This window comes from Pelodiscus sinensis, chromosome 22 (assembly GCF_052426305.1).
Source record: "Pelodiscus sinensis isolate ZL-2025 chromosome 22, ASM5242630v1, whole genome shotgun sequence".
Taxonomy (NCBI): Eukaryota; Metazoa; Chordata; order Testudines; family Trionychidae; genus Pelodiscus; species Pelodiscus sinensis.
Genome location: NC_143073.1, coordinates 26,381,446 through 26,401,358, shown reverse-complemented (window position 1 = coordinate 26,401,358; position 19,913 = coordinate 26,381,446). Strand labels below are relative to the sequence as shown.

General features: G+C 60.7%; 1 protein-coding gene across 1 annotated transcript; it reads left to right on the top strand.

Annotated features, from left to right (window-relative positions):
* Positions 1-1,739: 1,739 nt before the first annotated feature.
* Positions 1,740-13,271, top strand: LOC142819684 (ly6/PLAUR domain-containing protein 5-like). The gene is made up of 5 exons (XM_075908228.2): positions 1,740-3,065; positions 3,444-3,581; positions 10,420-10,593; positions 10,776-10,922; positions 12,903-13,271. The coding sequence occupies exons 1-5, from the start codon at positions 2,939-2,941 to the stop codon at positions 13,121-13,123; spliced, it is 807 nt and encodes a 268-aa protein (XP_075764343.2). The 5' UTR covers positions 1,740-2,938; the 3' UTR covers positions 13,124-13,271.
* The last annotated feature ends 6,642 nt before the right edge of the window (positions 13,272-19,913 follow it).

Sequence of the window (19,913 nt, the reverse complement as noted above, 5' to 3'; positions counted from 1 at the left end):
ATACCCTTGTCCGGTTCTGTCCTGTTGTTTCTAATGTTGGATTAGAACAAAGGGGGCCATGTGAGAAGCTTTCCTTCGACTGGTTCTGGATGTGCTGTTCCTGTCATTGTCTATTATCTGTATGTGGCGTTAGAAACACGGACTGTCTAGGGATGCCGGAGAATTCTCCGTCTGTGGCTCCACAATGATCCTTTAACAGCCGCACTCTCATGCTTTTCTTTCTTGTAGTAATAAACCTTTCGATTGTAGATTCAAAAGGATTGGCTCAGCGGGATCTTGTGGGTGAGATCCAGAGTGTAAATTGACCAGCGACCTGTGGCTGGTTTCTTGGGACCAGGAGAACCCGTTCGGGGTAGGTGGGTTTGGGGTCTATAACCGCTCACCTGTGCGTTAGGCCTGGGGCTCTTTGAGGCACAGAGAGAGCTGGAGAGTCCGAGGGGTCTTGCTTATGAGGCTTCTAGCTGGCCAGGTGGCAGCTGAAACACACTGTGTGGCTGGTCTGTGGCCTGTTTAAGAAGGGCCTCCAGTCAGGGGTCGTAAGGAGCCCCAATTTGAGCAATTTGCCCTGAGCGGACACGCTCAGCTGTGCCCAGACCTGGCCCGGTCTGTCACAATGGGGCCTCTCGGCTTCTCCCCTCTGCCATGGCCCGCTCATGCTGCCCCTGCTCCCTACAGTCCTCCAATACCTTTAGCCACAGCTCGATCTCCGGCCGTCGCAGCTCCGCTGAGGGAGGGCCCGCCCGGGATGAACCGCGGCTGGCAGAGTGCGGCCTGGTGGTCACTGAGTCTGTCTGGCAGACTCCAGCCCTCCCTCCGGTCTGAGAGCCTGAGACGCTCCCTGGGGGTGTCTGGCTGCTCCCCATGCGGACAGGATCCAGGCCCCTGCAATGGCCATTCTCTTCCAGCCCGGTAACTACCTGCACCTTGGTCAGTTTCTCCACCCCCCTCTCCCTGCACAGCCTGACAATGTCTGCCTTCAGGAGCCGGGGGTCGTCCATCTCCCTGCCGCTGCCCGGGGCAGACTCACCGGCTGATGCTTCAGCGACCCACGGCTCCCAGGAATCGCTTCTCCCCGCCTCCAGCGCCTGGCTCTTGCAAGCCCCTTCCCTCTCCTGCCCCCCTCACTCGCTGCTGGAAGCGCCATCCACGGGTGCGGTCTATCCCACCGCTGACACCAGTGTGACGGCGCGCCGGAACCCCCGACCCTCCCCGTCCGCAGCCAGATGTGACTCCGCCGGCCAGCTGAGTAGAAGGTTTCACTGCTTCTCAGAGACACGGCGCGGCACAGGAGCCAGGGCAGAGCTTTTGGGCCCCTGGGAGGAAGGGTCACTTCCCATCCAAGCAAGTGGGCCCCACCCCAAGCAGCTCTGCCTCCTGCCTTCTCCTGACCCTGGTCCCAAAGTCTGTGGTCAACTGGTCCCAGGAGGAGAGACACACGGACACATTTCCCCAGAGAGAGCTCCGGGGGGACGGGTGACGGGGGGAATGAGGGACACAGACAGGCAGACACACACACAAACACACGTAATGCAACCACGCCCCAGCCTCCCAGGGAGTGGCAGGAGACGTGTCCAGGGTCCAGGGCTGTGCGGGGCGGGAGAATGGGTGTTACTGGGTAAGATCCTGCCAGTCACGGGGTTCCTGGCCTGGGGCAGAGGGATCGCAGCTGATCGCGGAGGAGCCTTGGGCGCCAGAGATCCCCGAGCCCCACCCAGGTACCCGCTGCTCCTGCCGGCCCAGACCCCCCGGCTCCGTCCTCCCCTGAGCAGAGGGGTACAGGGAGGAGGGTGCAGGAAATGCCAGGCGATGCCCCAGGGACAGGCTCCCCCAGGCTCCTCTGCTCCCCCCAGGGCTGGTGGAGGCCTGCGTGGGCTGCAGGGCTCTGTGGGGCGCCCCACACCTCCTGGCTTAGGGGGCTTGGGCTGGGAACTCAGCTGGGGAGCCTGGCAGATCCCGGAGCTAATCCCCTCCGGGCTGGACCTTTGCCTGGGACTTTCCAGCCTCTAGAGACCCCTGGTCCCCGCCCTGGCTGCCGCCCCCCCTCCAGCTCCACTGTGCTCTACCGCAGTCCTGGGGGCCTCCCGCCTCCCTCCCTCTCCCTCCCTGCGCACCCGGGTAGCCCAGGGACCACACCCGCCCTTCCCCGGGTCAGTGTGTCTGGGGCAGTTCCCACTCGACCCTGTCGCTTTCCCGACTCTGGGGCCGCAGCCCCTGCCCCTGTCTCCTCCTGCCGAGCACTGGGTGGGGCAGGAGGTATCAATTCAGCACCAGGGGGGACAAGGAGAGTGGTCACTAGTGGTTAGAGCCGCAGGCTGGGAGCCAGGATGGTGGGTTCTGTCCCGGTTTGTGTGCGGCAGCTCTGGACTGTCTCCCAGAGGGGAGATGGGGCAATGAAGGCCCGGGGCTCCCCAGAACAGAGCAGGAGCCCGTCTAGCCTGGGGTCTGGGTTCCAGCAGGGGCTCCCGCTGGGCTGCAGAGGAAGGGGCGAGCGGGCCGGGGTGGAATGAGCTGCCCCCGGGAGCTGTGCTCCTTCCTGACCCGGGTGGGGGGGCGTTTAGCTCCCAGCCTGGAGCACGGGGGTTACCCCCAGGAGCTCTGGATTTTCCCCTGGGTACGACAGACTCTGCTGCCCAAGCGGGTCCTCAGCCAGCTCCAGTAGCAGTGAGTTCCGCAGGGTAACGGTGCGCAGCGGAATGGATATCGGTTAATAGTTACTTACCAACCCCCAAGCCACCTCAGCGGGACTCAGATCGCAGGGACCCCCCCTGGACCGGACCCCCCCAGCGGGCACTGCTGTCACAGAGGGGACGTGCTGCGTGGGATAGTGTCGGGGGAAGGGGCTAGGAGCCAGGACTCTGGGCTGTACCCCAGCAGGGGGAGGGCAGTGGGCCATAGTGGGTAAGGGCAGGAGGCCTCTGGGTCCTTGGTCACCTCTCAGATGCCTGAGCCAGTGTTGCCCCTCGCTCTGCAGCACACCGGAGCCTGCAAGAAAATGCTCCCTCCTGACTCCAGGCAGGTCCTGAAGGGGGCACTGTGCTGCCTGCTCTCAGCCCTGCTGCTCCAAGGTACTCACTTGGGAAGGGGAGGGGAGCCTAGTGGTTAGAGGGGGGGGGGCTTAGAGCCAGGACCCCTGGGTTCTCTCCTTGGCTCTGGGATGGGAATGAGGGCTAGTGGTTAGAGCAGAGGTGGGGTGTATGGACCAAGACTTGTGGGTACTCTCCCTGGCTCCGGCAGGGGAGTGGGGGCTAGTGGTTAGAGCGGAGAGGGGCTGGGCTAGTGGTTAGAGTGGAGGGCGGGAGGGACACGACTCCTGGGCTCTGTGCCCTCTTCTCCCATCTCCTCTCTCCCAGGTTCTGGCAATGGAGAGGGGTCTAGTGGTTAGAGCTGGGGGGGGGAATGACTCTCGGGCTCTGTGCCCTCCTCTCCCATCTCCTCTCTCCCAGTGGCCGTCGGGCTGCAGTGCTACAGCTACACGGGCTCCTTCACGAATGAAATCTCCCTGGGCCAGGTGCCCCTGGTGACGTGCGGGCCAGCGCAGAACGTCTGTGCCGAGTGGGTGACCGCGCTGAGCGTCAGTGAGGGTATGTCTACGCCGCGCTGTTCGTTGGAAATAGCGGCCGCCTGTACGTTCACTAGCGTCTGTACATGCAAACCGTTAATTGGAAATAGCGGCCGCCTGTACGTTCACTAGCGTGTGTATGTGCAAACCGTTAATTGGAAATAGCGGCCGTCTGTAGGTTCACTAGCGTCTGTACGTGCAAACCGTTAATTGGAAATAGCGGCCGTCTGTAGGTTCACTAGCGACTGTACGTGCAAACCGTTAACTGGAAATAGCGGCCGCCTGTACGTTCACTAGCGTCTGTACGTGCAAACCGTTAACTGGAAATAGCGGCCGTCTGTAGGTTCACTAGCGTCTGTACGTGCAAACCGTTAATTGGAAATAGCGGCCGTCTGTACGTTCACTAGCGTCTGTACGTGCAAACCATTAATTGGAAATAGCGGCCGTCTGTAGGTTCACTAGCGTCTGTACGTGCAAACCGTTAATTGGAAATAGTGGCCGTCTGTACGTTCACTAGCGTCTGTACGTGCAAACCGTTAATTGGAAATAGTGGCCGTCTGTACGTTCACTAGTGTCTGTACGTGCAAACCGTTAATTGGAAATAGCGGCCGCCTGTAGGTTCACTAGCGACTGTACGTGCAAACCGTTAACTGGAAATAGCGGGGCGCTTATTTCGAATGTGGGAGACCTCGTTCTGCGCGGAGTAACGCCAAGTTGGAAATAGCTATTTGGAATGACGAGCTGTGTAGACACTGGATTCGAAACAGGGGCCTCCAGCCTTCCCAGGGAGCCGTAGTGGCCACTCTGGGCACAACCAGGAAAACTTCCTCTCTTCTCCCCCAGCCCCGCAGCCATTGAAGGGGCAGACCCTGGCCAAGCCCGCCAGCACAGAGCCAGCAGTGGCCACCGGGGCCCTGGACCCAGTGGCCCCAAAACAGGAGCCAGCCTCTTCCCCTCTCCTGCCTCCTTTTCCCAGTCTCCCCAGAGGTCCATCCCCCCATTTTGTTCAATAAACCCAGTTTCTATTTTTGAATATACTCCTCATTTGACATCAGGAGGGGGGGCTAGGAGGGGTAGGTGGAAGGAGGTGAGGGAGGAATGGGGCACGAGCCTCCAGTGGGGAGGACACTCTCCTGCAGGGCCTCCTGGATCCTGACAGCCCCCCGATATACCCCCTGGATGGCAGCCTGCGGCAAGTGCAGCCGGGCTGCTGGCCGAGTGCTGTGATGTGCCGAGTGGGGGCATTCAGGGCACTCCAAGTCAGGACTGCTTTGCTGTCCCCCAGCGAGGTAGACAAGCAAGCAGGGATCCTGGGTATGTCGACACTACAGCACTAATTCGAGTTAGTTAATTCAAACTAAGCTAATGCGAACTAGCGCATCTAGACTTAAAAACTAATTCGAATTAGCGTTTTGCTCCTTCGAACTAGCATGTCCACACTGAGTGGACCCTGAACCGGGGTTAAGGCTGGCTGGAAGCAGTGCCGGCAGGGCATCAGGTTAGGACTTAGAGCGTGGAGCTGCTGCCTCAGGCTAGCCGAGGGCTGCGCTTAAAGGGTCCCGACCCCCACCCCGGACAGACAGTTCTCAGGGTTCCCTGCTTGCTTGTCTATCTCGATGAGGGACAGCAAAGCAGTGCTGTCTTGGAGTGCCCTGAGTGCCCACACTCGGTACATCACAGCACTCGGCCATCAGCCCGGCTGCACTTGCTGCAGGCTGCCATCTGGGGGTGTCAATCGGGGAGCTGTCAGGATCCAGGAGGCCCTGCAGGAGAGATTCCACTCCAAGGAGCCCGCAGAGCCTCCCCAGTCCTCCCCATCGGGGGCTCGTGCCCCATTCCTCCCGCCCCTCCTTCCACTTACCCCTCCCTACCCCCCTTTCCTGATGTAAAAAATAAAGGACATGTCTGTTCAAAATAGAAACTCTCTTTATTGAACAAAACTGGTGGGGGGGATTAACCTCTGGGGAGACTGGGGAAAGGAGGTGGGAGAGGGGAAGAGAGAGGGTGGGAGAGGGGAGGGGGAAAACTGGGAGGAGGGAGCTGGAAGGGGGAAGCCAGGGGAAGAAGGAGGAGGGGAAGTATAAAATTATGGTACGCCCACATCTTCAGTACTGTGTACAGATGTGGGCTCCTCACCCCAGAAAAGATATTTTGGCCTTGGAAAGGGTTCCGAAAAGGGCAACTACAATGATTAGGGGTTTGGAACGGGTCCCATATGAGGAGAGGCTAAAGTGACTGGGATTTTTCAGTTTGGAAAAGAGGAGACTGAGGGGGGATATGATAGAGGTCTATAAAATCATGAGTGGTGTAGAGAGGGTGCATAAAGAAAAGTTCTTCATTAGTTCCCATAATATGAGGACTAGAGGACACCAAATGAAATGAATGGGTAGCAGGCTTCAAACTAATAACAGAAATTTCTTCACACAGCGCATAGTCAACCTGTGGAACTCCTTGCCACAGGAGGCTGTGAAGGCTAGGACTATAACAGAGTTTAAAGAGAAGTTAGATAAATTCATGAAGGTTGGGTCCATGGAGTGCTATTAGCCAGTGGGTAGGAACGGTGTCCCTGGCCTCTGTTTGTGGAAGGCTGGAGATGGATGGCAGGAGACAAATGGCTTGGTCATTGTCCCTAGTGTTGGCCGCTGTCGGCAGACAGGCTCCTGGGCTAGATGGACCTTTGGTCTGACCCAGTACGGCCGTTCTTATGTTCTAAGCTCAGGGCTCAGGGTCGGGGGGTCTCACTGGACCATCTTGATTTTCACGCAAACCTGCTCCTGGGTTCGCATGTGGCCTTTGGTGGCCAGGCTGGCAGCTATCCTGCCCTAGACGGCCGCCTTCCTGTGCCTAGTGCGGAGGTCATAGAATCATAGAATCACAGAATAATAGGACTGGAAGGGACCTCGAGAGGTCATCGAGTCCAGCCCCCCGCCCTCAAGGCAGGACCAAGCTCCGTCTACACCATCCCTGACAGATGTCTATCTAACCTGTTCTTAAATATCTCCAGAGAGGGAGATTCCACCACCTCCCTTGGCAATTTATTCCAATATTTGACCACCCTGACAGTTAGGAATTTTTTCCTAATGTCCAATCTAAACCTCCCCTGCTGCACTTTAAGCCCATTACTCCTTGTCCTGTCCTCAGAAACCAAGAGGAACAAATTTTCTCCTTCCTCCTTGTGACACCCTTTTAGATATTTGAAAACCGCTCTCATGTCCCCCCTTAATCTTCTTTTTTCCAAACTAAACAAGCCCAGTTCATGAAGCCTGGCTTCATAGGTCATGTTCTCTAGACCTTTAATCATTCTTGTCGCTCTTCTCTGTACCCTTTCCAATTTCTCCACATCTTTCTTGAAATGTGGTGCCCAGAACTGGACACAGTACTCCAGCTGAGGCCTAACTAGTGCAGAGTAGAGCGGCAGAATGACTTCACGAGTTTTGCTTACAACACACCTGTTGATACAACCTAGAATCATATTTGCTTTTTTGGCAACAGCATCACACTGTTGACTCATATTCAACTTGTGGTCCACTATGACCCCTAGATCCCTTTCCGCCATGCTCCTTCCTAGACAGTCGCTTCCCATCTTGTATGTATGGAACTGATTGTTCCTTCCTAAGTGGAGCACTTTGCATTTCTCTTTATTAAACCTCATCCTGTTTACCTCTGACCATTTCTCTAACTTGCTAAGGTCGTTTTGAATTATGTCCCTATCCTCCAAAGAAGTCGCAACCCCACCCAGTTTGGTATCATCTGCAAACTTAATAAGCGTACTCTCTATCCCAATATCTACATCATTGATGAAGATATTGAACAATACGGGTCCCAAAACAGACCCTTGAGGAACTCCACTTGTTATCCCTTTCCAGCAGGATTTAGATCCGTTAACAACAACTCTCTGACTACGGTTATCCAGCCAATTATGCACCCACCTTATCGTGGCCCTATCTAAGTTATATTTGCCTAGTTTATCAATAAGAATCTCATGCGAGACCGTATCAAATGCCTTACTAAAGTCTAGGTATATGACATCCACCGCTTCTCCCTTATCCACAAGGCTCGTTATCTTATCAAAGAAAGCTATCAGATTAGTTTGGCATGACTTGTTCTTCACAAACCCATGCTGGCTATTCCCTATCACTTTATTACCTTCCAAGTGTTTGCATATGATTTCCTTAATTACCTGCTCCATTATCTTCCCTGGGACAGACGTTAAACTGACCGGTCTGTAGTTTCCTGGGTTGTTCTTATTCCCCTTTTTATAGATGGGCACAATATTTGCCCTTTTCCAGTCTTCTGGAATCTCCCCTGTCTGCCATGATTTTTCAAAGATCATAGCTAAAGGCTCAGATACCTCCTCTATCAGCTCCTTGAGTATCCTGGGATGCATTTCATCAGGACCTGGTGACTTGCTGACATCTAACTTTCCTAAGTGATTTTTAACTTGTTCTTTGTGTATCCTATCTTCTAAACTTACCCTCTCTCTGCTTGTATTCACTACGTTAGGCACACCTCCAGACTTCTCGGTGAAGACCGAAACAAAGAAGTCATTGAGCATCTCCACCATTTCCAAGTTTCCTGTTACTGCTTCTCCCTCCTCGCTAAGCAGTGGGCCTACCCTGTCCTTGGTCTTCCTCTTGCTTTTAATGTATTTATAAAAAGTCTTCTTGTTTCCCTTTATGCCTGTAGCTAGTTTGATCTCATTTTGTGCCTTTGCCTTTCTAATCGTGCCCCTGCATTCCCGTGTTGCTTGCCTATATTCATCCTTTGTTAGTTGTCCTAGTTTCCATTTTTTATAGGACTCCTTTTTTATTTTGAGATCATGCAAGATCTCCTTGTTAAGCCAAGCTGGTCTTTTGCCATATTTTCTATCTTTCCTACACAGCGGAATTGTTTGCTTTTGGGCCCTTAACAACGACCCTTTGAAATACTTCCAACTCTCCTCAGTTGTTTTTCCCTTCAGTCTTGCTTCCCATGGGACCTTACCTACAAGTTCTCTGAGCTTATCAAAATCTGCCTTCCTGAAATCCATTACCTCAATTGTGCTGGTCTCCCTTCTACCTTTCCTTAAGATCATGAACTCTATTATTTCGTGATCACTGTCCCCTATACTGTCTTCCACTTTCAAGTTCTCAACTAGTTCCTCCCTATTTGTTAAAACCAAATCCAGAACAGCTTCTCCTCTGGTAGCTTTTTCAACCTTCTGAAACAGAAAGTTGTCTCCAATGCAGTCCAGAAACTTATTGGATAGCCTGTGCCCCGCTGTGTTAGTTTCCCAACATATGTCTGGATAGTTGAAGTCCCCCATCACCACCAAATCTTGGGCTTTGGATAGTTTTGTTAATTGTTTAAAAAAGGCCTCATCCAGCTCTTCCACCTGGCTAGGTGGCCTGTAGTAGACTCCTAGCATGATATCACCCTCGTTTTTTACCCCTTTTAGCTTAACCCAGAGACTCTCTACACAGCTATCTCCTACGTTCATCTCCATTTCAGTCCAAGTGTGTACATTTTTAATATACAAGGCAACCCCTCCTCCCTTTTTTCCCTGTCTGTCCTTCCTGAGCAAGCCGTACCCTTCCATACCAACATTCCAATCATGCGTCCCATCCCACCAGGTTTCTGTAATACCAATGATATCAAAGTTGTATTTATTGGTTAGCAATTCCAGTTCTTCCTGCTTATTACCCATACTTCTCGCATTTGTATATAGGCATCTAAGATACTGATTTGATCTTGCCTCCCTGTTGTGCCCTGACCCTCCTTTCTCCTTGCCATTATAGGCCGTAGTCCCCCCCATTTCCAACCCATCTCCCAGTCCCGCACATGCAGCACTTACCTGTGGGCTTTGCTCACCTGCCCCCAACAAACCTAGTTTAAAGCCCTCCTCACAAGGTTAGCCAGTCTGTGTCCAAACAAGGTCGTGGACGTTGGAGGCTCCCCCCAAACCTGGATGAGGTCCCTGATCTCCGCACTAGACCAGGTGGGTGCCTGCCTCTTGCGGCCCTGGGCAGGCTCCTGGGAACCACCAGCCTGGACCTGGGAAGAGGCAGAGGGCTGGGTGGCAGCGGGTGGCTGGCTCATGCTGTGCCAGGTGCAGGGTCTGCTGGCTGGGCGCTGGCAGGCTCGCAACTGGCACAAGCACCGTAGCCAGCCCATGCCCCTTTAAGGGCTCCGGGGCCGGGAGGGGGGCAGAAGAGTTTCCCTGGTGGTGCCCAGAGTAGCCACCAGGGCAGGCTGGGGAGGGCTAGCCTCCCACTAGTTCGAATGAAGTGGCCACACAGCCCTTAATTCAAACTAGTTAATTGGAACTAGGCTTAGTCCTCGTGGAATGAGGTTGTGAGTTAGTTCGAATTAACTTTGTAGTGTAGACAGACCCCCTGAGAACTGTCTGTGCGGGGTGGGGGTCGGGTCCCTGTAAGCGCAGCCCTCGGCTAGCCTGAGGCAGCAGCCCCACACACTAAGTCCTAACCTGATGCCCTGGCGGCTCTGCTTCCGAACTCGGTTCTGTGTGCAGATGCGTTAATTCGAATGAACTATTTAGAATTAAGTTAATTCGAATTAACGCTGTGGTGTAGACGTACCGTCATGGTGCCCGGAGATTGGGGTCCTCTGAGACCGCGCTGCTTCCTGAGCGACAGGCCTGGGGGGCCTCCTGGGCCACCGATTCGGGGCCTGTGGCTCTGATCCAGAGGTGGGGGGGTGGGGTCTCAGGGTGGGTGTGAGTGGGAGGGGCCGGAGGTGAAGTGTCTGAATGCCTGGGCCCGTGGGGGGTGAGTGCAGGGCGGTTATCAGGGTGGCTGGGCTGGTGGGCGTGAGCCAGCGAGGGCCTGTGGAACTCCCTGCCTCAGGGTCGCTCTCCGCAGGTGTCCAGAGGATGGTGGTGGTAATGAAGAAGGGCTGCTACATGACACAGACCTCTGAGATCATCAGCAACACCACCGGGAATCTCCCCAGCTACAGCCACGCCCGGTTCTGCAACACCAGCCTCTGTAACAACCTGTACCAGAACAACAGCAACCTGCCGGCCTTCCCCACAGGTACAACCACCCCCTCGGGGGGGCAGCGAATGAGGCTCGGGGCCTCTGTTATTCGGGGGGGCTCAGTGTGAACTGAGTCTCTGGGTCTCAGCTCTGATCCTGAGCCCCCCTCCCCCCCGTTGTCTCCCCTGCATCCAAGTCAAGGGGGGCTGGTTCCTCACCACTTCCCCCCCTGCCCGCAGCGCCCTCCCCCACCAACAGCTCCACCAGCCTCCTCTGCTACAGCTGCATGGGGACCACGCCGGAGAGCTGCTCCCCGAGCCGCACCCAGCAGACCCGCTGCTACGACTCCCCAGGCTGCTTCAACGGGACGGCCAACGTCACCATGGGTAGGAGGGGCCCTCGGGAACCGCCGGGCGGGGCGGCCGGACCCCGTCGTCCCAGTGCAGTGGGATCCGGGGATGGGGCACCCCACGGCGAGGGCTGGCTCGGTGGGGCAGGGGCCTTTCCCCTCGAGGGGGCGCTGGCTGGCTCACAGGTGGGGACCTGGGGGGCAGCATCCCTGGCCCTGGGGAGGGGCTGGCGGGAGCGAGAGGCGTCGCAGTAGCTGGGTCTAGGCCAGGGTGGATGGATCTAAACTGGCCGGACAAAATCACCCATTGCAATGGAGATTCCCAGGGACCATTCTGTGCTTGGCTCTTCCCAGCCTCCCGGGGCCGTCGCTCTGGGCAAGGTGCCACCCCCTGACGGGGATCCGTCCCTGGCTCAGGCATTGGCAGGACTGGGCAGAATGAACTCGCACCCCCAAACGCAGCAGCACGTGCATTACATTTCTGCAGTGAATGGAGATCGCCTGTTTCCGAGGACGGGAAGAGACCTTGGGAGGTCGAGTCCGGTCCCCTACCCTCCCAGCAGGACCAAGCACCATCCCTGACAGAGTTTTACCCCAAATTCCTTCCTCAAGGATTGAACTCACAACCCTGGGTTTAGGCCAATGCTCAAACCACTGAGCTACCCCTGCCCCCAGACTGTGGTGGGGCCCTGGCTCCTCTGGCCTCCTGCCGACACCGCCAACTGTGCGGGACCCCCCCGGGCAGCCGACTGCGGCTTGGCACATGCCTCGCAGGTGACTCACAGACGGGGAAGCCCCGAACGTTCACGCAGCAAGCGCTGACTGCTAGGCCGCACAGCTGAGAGCCCTGGCCCGCTGTTATGTGGCGGGGGGGGGGGGGGGGGGTGTGTGTCCGCGAGGGGACTCATTGTTGCGGGGTGTGAAATGAGAAAGCCAGGGCGGAACCGACGATTTCAGAAACATCCAAAATTGGGTTGTTTGGCCTTCGAGGATCCTTTGGTTTTCTGCATCCTGGCCTAGGCCCGGGGAGGGCGGAAGGGGGGGGGGGGGGCGTAGGGATGAGGTGGGCCAGATGGCTGGCAAGGGGTGTCTAGGGGAGAGGGGGGTTTGGGGGGTAGGGACTGAATCAGTGTGGGTGGCAGGGTGGCTGGAGGGGTGTATGTGGGGATGGCTGGATGGAGGGACGGACGGACGGAGGGATGGGTGGAACGGTGTACACAGGGATGGACAGATGAGTAGAGGGGTGTGGGTGGGGTTGGACGGACAGGCAGCTGGAGGGGTGTGAACAGGGATGGATGAAGGTGTGTGTCTGAGTCTGGCGGGATGGGTGGACGGAGGGAGGGGGTCTGTGGGGTGGGCTGGATGGGTGGACAGAGTGAGGGGGTCCAAGGGATGGACTGGATGGACAGACGGACAGAGGGAAGGTCCGAGGGGTGGGCTGGATGGATAGACGGACAGAGGGAGGGTGTCTGAGGGGCGGGCTGGCCGGAGGGTGCCCGAGGGGCGGGCTGGCCGGAGGGTGTCTGAGGGGCGGGCTGGCTGGATGGACGGACAGAGGGAGGGTGTCTGAGGAGCGGGCTGACTGGATGGACGGACAGAGGGAGGGTGTCGGAGGGGCGGGCTGGCCGGAAGGTGTCCGAGGGGCGGGCTGGCCGGAGGGTGCCCGAGGGGCGGGCTGGCCGGAGGGTGCCCGAGGGGCGGGCTGACTGGAGGGTGTCGGAGGGGCGGGCTGGCCGGAAGGTGTCGGAGGGGCGGGCTGGCCGGAGGGTGTCTGAGGGGCGGGCCGGCTGGATGGACGGACAGAGGGAGGGTCTCCGAGGGGCGGGCTGGCGGGAGGGTGTCCGAGGGGCGGGCCGGCTGGAGGGCGCCAGAGGGCTGGAGGGCGCCAGAGGGGCGGGCTGGCCAGATGGCGCCAGAGGGGCAGGCTGGCCGGCGGGCGCACACACGGTGCCGGGAGGCGGCTGTGCCCGGGCCGGGCGGGTCTGGCCGCCCCCTGACCCCTGTCTCCGCGCTCTAGGGGACTTGAAGGTGCCCGTCTACGTCCGCTCCTGCGGGTACAAGAGCTGTGGGTCCCTGATCAGCATGAATTCCTGGCGGAGCCTGAAGATCCAGACGACCTGCTGCTTCCACCCCCTCTGCAACCGCGGGGAGGAGCCCAAGGAGAGCTCCGGCCCCCGCCCGCCCCCACCCACCCTGGTGCTGCTGCTGCTGCTGGGGACCCTGGCCCTGGGGGGCTGAGAGGGCAGCCCCGGATCAAGGGGGGGGAAACTCCCCCAAGGACCCTGCCCCACCCTGGGCTCTCTGTAGGGTCCCTCTATGATCCGGAAGCCATTGCAGGCCCCTTGTGTCCCCCCCCCGGGCCAGGCAGGCCCCCCAGTTCCCACGATGCCGCCCCCCCTGCTGTGTGGCCAACCCCATAAAGCTGAGACACGCGCCCTGGCTCGTTCGTATCATCGCTCCAGAGCAGGGCGGGGTCGCCCCCTCCAGCCCCCCAACCCCACCCTGCTGGGCATGGGGGCCGTGGGTTGCTATGGAAACACAAGCACAGGTTGCAGGGGCTGAGTGAAAAGCCCAGATCCGTCCCCTCTGGCCCGGGTGCGAGAATCCAGCTGCCCCATCGGCCCCACAGGCTTCCCCGGCTTCCCGCCTGCCCATGACCACACGCCTGGCGCCCAGCGGAGAAAAGAGGGGATGGGGGGGCAGGGCTGGCCGAGGTGCTGGAGCTGGGGTGGGCACCCTGGGAATGCAGGACCCCTGCTCCTCAGCCCCTTGGCGTCACACAGGGATGCAGCCCCACGGAGACCCAGCCGAGGGAGGGGGCACGGCTACAGGCACAAAGCAGGAGCCAGCGTCTGGGCAGCAAACAACTCGGGGATGGTTCACCTGGTGCTGAGATGCAGCCACCTCTGGGTCAGGGCAGCTGGTGACAGCGACACAGAACACCCCCTGGGCTCTGCCTGCCCGGCGCTGAGATGCAGCCACCTCTGGGGCAGGGCAGCTGGTGACAGCGACACAGAACGCCCCCTGGGCTCTGCCTGCCTGGCGCTGAGATGCAGCCACCTCTGGGGCAGGGCAGCTGGCGACAGCCACACAGAATGCCCCCTGGGCTCTGCCTGCCCGGCGCTGAGATGCAGCCATCTCTGGGGCGAAGCAGCTGGCCACAGCCACACAGAACGCCCCCTGGGCTCTGCCTGCCCGGCGCTGAGATGCAGCCACCTCTGGGGCAGGGCAGCTGGTGACAGCCACACAGAATGCCCCCTGGGCTGAGGCAGCCGGGTACATGCGGACACCATGCGCTGTCTCTGGCGGGGGGGTTGGGGGGCTCAGAGCCTCACACGTCTGCCCTGCTGGGACCCTGCACGCAAGCACGGCATGGGCAAGTGGGCCAGGAGAGAACCCGGGTGTCCGTGTGGTCAGACCTCCCCCCCCGCTGTAACCCCTAGGCCCCACTGCTCTCTCGCAGCCCAGGAGAGAACCCAGGAGTCCTGGCCCCTGCAAAGGCCAGGCTCCCAGCCTGGTGTGGATGGCAGCCGGCGGGCCCGGGGCCGAGGCTGGAGATGCCAGGAGACAGGGGGGCAGGCTGGGGGCCCCACCCAGAGGTGCCCGACAGGGGCTCTGGTTGCTGCAGCCCCAGTGCCCACGGGCCCGACTCGGCTGCCTGGGAACCAGAGGGGGGGGCGGAGAGGAACCCCCAGGCTGGGTCTGGGGCAGCCCCCCAGCAGCAGTGGGGCCGGGTCCTGCTCTGCCCCATGGAGGAACAGCCGCTCCCCCGGCCTAGCCCTGGCCAGGAGGAACAATCTGGCGGGGGGGGGGGGGTTGTCAAAGAGGGATGAGCCGCCCCCGCCCCCCACAGCCCTTGAGTGGGAGAGGAAACAGTTCAGAACTGCGCATGCTGCTACTTGAAATTCCACCCCGCCCAGAGCCAGGGAGAGACCCCCAAGTCCTGGCACCCAGCCCCCCTCTAACCACTAGCCCCCACTGCCCTCCTGAGCCAGGGAGAGACCCCCAAGTCCTGGCACCCAGCCCCCCTCTAACCACTAGCTCCCACTGCCCTCCTGAGCCAGGGAGAGACCCCCAAGTCCTGGCACCCAGCCCCCCTCTAACCACTAGCCCCCACTGCCCTCCTGAGCCAGGGAGAGACCTCCGAGTCCTGGCACCCAGCCCCCCTCTAACCACTAGCCCCCACTGCCCTCCTGAGCCAGGGAGAGACCCCCAAGTCCTGGCACCCAGCCCCCCTCTAACCACTAGCCCCCACTGCCCTCCTGAGCCAGGGAGAGACCCCCGAGTCCTGGCACCCAGCCCCCCTCTAACCACTAGCTCCCACTGCCCTCCCCAAGCCAGGGAGAGACCCCAGGAGTCCTGGCTCCCAGCCTCTCTAACCACTAGCCCCCACTCCTCTCCTGAGCCAGCCCCCTCTTGATTGTGGGTCACATTAACTCCCGCCTGGTACTTCATATCTGGCAACCTGATGCCAGGAGGCAGGGCAGCGCCACCCCCAGGCCGGCAGTAGCTCAGGGAGGCTGGCTGGTGGTGGGCGTGTGGGGTGCAGAGCGGGGTCTCGGCTGTGCTCGGCAGGGGGGTGGGGCCGCCTGGCTCCCCGAACCTGCTGTGGGGGCAGCATGTGGGAAACCAACCGCCCTGGGGCCGGGTTATGCAGGGAGCTCTTGCCGGGGCTGTGATGCAGCCACCTCTGGGGTGGGGCAGGGGTTACCCAGCCCAGACTGGGATGGGATGAGGGGGGCCCATCCTGCCAGGGTGGGGCCTGGCCTGTCCCCCCCCATTGGGCAGCAGAAGAGGCCAGCGGTCTTGGGGCAAGGAGAGCGCCCGGCTGGGCAGAGCAAAGCTTTGTGGGTAAGAGACTTTATTAAAGAGCGAGGATGGGGGTGGGGGCCGCAGGGCTGGGGGCCGCAGTGGCTAATAGGGACTGAAACCGGCAGCAGCAAAGCAGGGAAACGAGGGCTTTCAAGGGGAGAAACTGAGGCATGCAAGGGGGGGGGGAAGTCACTGAGAGCTGGGGATGGAACCCAGGGGTCCTGGCTGCCTGCCCCCCTCGGGCTGTGAGGGGGGCACTGTTCCCAGCACCACCAGCAGGGGGCAGATGTGTAGGCCTGGCACCTGGGATTCGTGGGGCCCGGGATTGGGGTTCTTGTGGGTGTACGGTTGGGGGACGGTGTATCTAGGGTGGCTGTTTTTCTTGCCGGGCTCGGTGGGGCGGGGGCGTGTGCTGCAGAGCGTGTCCCCCTTGTGCCCGGGCTCCTTGTAGTGGAAGTCGGCCGTCTCGGGGCCGGGCATCTCTGTGCCGGAGTCGGCCGTCTCGGGGTCGGGCATCTCTGTGCCGGAGTCGGCCGTCTCGGGGCCGGGCATCTCTGTGCCGGAGTCGGCCGTCTCGGGGTCGGGCATCTCTGTGCCGGAGTCGGCCGTCTCGGGGCCGGGCATCTCTGTGCCGGAGTCGGCCGTCTCGGGGTCGGGCATCTCTGTGCCGGAGTCGGCCGTCTCGGGGTCGGGCAGCTCTGTGCCGGAGTCGGCCGTCTCGGGGTCGGGCAGCTCTGTGCCGGAGTCGGCCGTCTCGGGGCCGGGCAGCTCTGTGCCGGAGTCGGCCGTCTCGGGGCCGGGCATCTCTGTGCCGGAGTCGGCCGTCTCGGGGCCGGGCAGCTCTGTGCCGGAGTCGGCCGTCTCAGGGTCGGGCAGCTCTGTGCCGGAGTCGGCCATCTCGGGGCCGGGCAGCTCTGTGCCGGAGTCGGCCGTCTCGGGGCCGGGCAGCTCTGTGCCGGAGTCGGCCGTCTCGGGGCCGGGCAGCTCTGTGCCGGAGTCGGCCGTCTCGGGGCCGGGCAGCTCTGTGCCGGAGTCGGCCGTCTCGGGGCCGGGCAGCTCTGTGCCGGAGTCGGCCGTCTCGGGGCCGGGCAGCTTTGTGCCGGAGTCGGCCGTCTCGGGGCCGGGCAGCTCTGTGCCGGAGTCGGCCGTCTCGGGGCCGGGCAGCTTTGTGCCGGAGTCGGCCGTCTCGGGGTCGGGCAGCTCTGTGCCGGAGTCGGCCGTCTTGGGGCCGGGCAGCTCTGTGCCGGAGTCGGCCGTCTCGGGGCCGGGCAGCTCTGTGCCGGAGTCGGCCGTCTCGGGGCCGGGCAGCTCTGTGCCGGAGTCGGCCGTCTCGGGGCCGGGCAGCTCTGTGCCGGAGTCGGCCGTCTCGGAGTGTGGAGCCGCGGTACTAGAGATGAGCCCAGGGTGTTTATGGTCTTTCCTGGCTGTGGTCCATGGCAGGGGGTCGTAGCCGGGCACTCTGGTGGGGACTTGGTTGGGGGAACTCTTTGGGGCCATGGGCGGCCTGTGCCAGGGCCCCCGGCCTGTTGCAGAGGATTCTGGAGCCGAAGTGGTGGCTGGGGGTGTCAAGTTACTGGATTTTGAGGGGAGCAGCTCGATCACTGTTGTACCCATGGGGGGGTGGTTGCCCCAAAGATTGATACAAAGGGGCCGTGTGAGGTGTCCAACGAAAGCTTTCCTTCTCCTGGCTCCGTATGTGCTGTCCAGATACGTGTCCAGTATCCGGGTGTGGAATTACGACTCTGTATTCTGTGTCAATCCCGGAAACCTCTCTGTGGCTGGGCAATAGACGAGGATGCTCAGCCCATGGACAGCGGCAGATGAGGATTTTGCGGGGCCCAGGTAGCACAATTTCGTGACCCCCCCCTTTGACACGGTGCATGCGCGGGGCTTCTTGGAGCACAGGGCCCGGGGCCGCTGCCCCGCTCGTCCTGCCCTATACCCGCCACTGCCCATGGGCACGCTAAGCTCCAAGGAACAACGGACCTCTGGAGGCCAAAGACACACCTGGCCCTGACCCTGGGACTGTCTCCAGCCTGGTAGAAGTGGTGGTGGGGGGGTATAAAGATGCCATGGGACTGCCTCCATCTTGGGGCTCGGCTCAGCCCTTCATCCCAGAGGCGGCAGCGCAGGGATCGAAGAGCTGGAAAAAACTGTGGACCCATCCTGGCCTAGGATGTGCACCAGAGAGTTAAGCCAGCAGCTGTAACTTCTCCGCTAGAGCCTGCGTCGAGGACTGGGAGAGTTCTCTCTTTTAATAATAAACCGTTAGATGGTAGATGCGAAAGGATCGGCGCAGCGGGATCTTGTGGGTGAGATCCAGAGTGTAAATCGACCTGTGGCTGGTTTCTTGGGACCAGGAGAACCCGTTCGGGGGAGGTGAGATTGGGGTCTAGAGCCCCTCACCTGTGCGTTAGGCCCGGGGCTGTTTGGGGCACAGAGAGAGCTGGGGAGTCCGAGGGTTTTTGCTCGGGAGGCTTCTGGCTGGCCAGGTGGCAGCTGAAGCGCTCGGTGTGACTGGCTTGTGGCCTGTTTGGGAAGGTCTCCAGTCTGGGGCTGTACGGAGCCCTGAATTTGAGCAACTTGCCCTGAGCGGACGCCTTCAGCTGTGCCCAGACCGGCCTGGTCCGTCACAGGGGGACATGGCGCAGGGCGGGGTCGTGCAGCTCCACTCGAAGACGGGCACCACCAGCTTCCCTGGGGGCACAAGGGGGACGTGTGTGAGAGACAGCGACCGTCCCAGGGTGCAATGGGGCAGCCAGTGAGGGTGCTACCTACCAGCTGTGAGCAGGTTAAGGAACCACCCCTGCTCAGTGGCATGGAAGATGGGCCAGCCGGAGGGACAGCCAGCCAGCTCCAGGAGCTCAGGGAAGAGGGAGCAGCGATTCCCAGGAAAGAGCCGCACTGAGCTGTGGGACCCAGAGAGCAGGATGCGGTGCCAGGAGCGGGGGGGGGGTTGTCTCTGCTCGTGACCCTGCACCCAGCTGAGCGATTCCTACGACCCCCCTGCGGGTCTCCGCACTGCTGCCACGGCTGGTTGCATCAGGATCCCCCCAGCCGGCTCCCCCAGGACGGCGTTGGGCGCTGCCTTGAGCCATCCCCGAACCAAACCCAGCCCCCTGCCCGCGGCTGTGTCCCTCCAAACCGCTCCAGCAAAGCGTTCTCATGCCGGGCTCCACACCCTGCATCCTGGCCCCCTTCGCCCCCAGCTCCCACCCTCCAGGGCCCCCGACCCGTTCAAGTGTAGAGGTGAGACCCCCCCAACCTCCTGCCCTGCCAGATGGGATGGCATGTCCCAGACCTCTCTCTGCAGGTCCTGGGCTGTCTTCCCCTTGACGCTGAACGGGGATCCACGCACCGGGGGGGGGGTGCCCGTCTCTACCCGGTGGGCAGCCAGGTGGGTGAGACCAGGCCTGTCAGAGAACAGCTGCTGGCGGGAGCTTGGCACCTCCCGGATCTCGGCCTGCTGGGCGGGGTGAGCTGGGCCGAGAGGGAAATTGACTCCAGCGAAGAGTCTGTCTCTGCCCCAGGGTCTGTCTACACTACCCTCCTAATCCGAACTAGCTACTCCGTGCCGCGTGTAGCCGCGCGGCACGGGCTTCGAACTGCCGGCATTTAAAAATGGCGCCGGCCGGCTTCATGCAAATGAAGCCCGGGAAATTCAAATCCCGGGCTTCATTTGCAAGTGCGGTATGCCTACATTACCCTCCTAGTTCGGATTAGGAGGGTAGTGTAGACAGACCCCCAGAGAACAGCCCCACCAGGGGATCCTCCCCCTGCTCCGCCCAGGGCCAGCACCGAGTGCTCCCGGCCCCAGTACGGCTTCATCATGTTCACGTGACTCACCCGCCAGCCGCGCGGCCGGAACCCCAACTCAGCCAACCCGGCCAGGGCTTTGTCCAGCCGACACGTCAGTTCACCTCGCTCAGCTGCTTAACGACCTTGCAGGGGCCCTCCCAGGCCGCCTGCAGCTTGTTCTTCCGCACGGGGATTAGAACCGTCACCTGGTCCCCGGTAGCGTAGGCGCGGGCCGTGCATTGTGGTCGTACCGGACCTTCCGCTTCCCCTGGGCCCTGCTCAGGTTCTCTCTGCCAGGCCCATGAGCTCAGCGAGTCTTTCCCGGAAAACCAGGACGTATTCCACGACCGGCTCACCCTCCGGGGAGACCTCCCCCTCCCACTCGTCTCTCCGCAAGCCCAGGGGGCCCCTCCTCCTC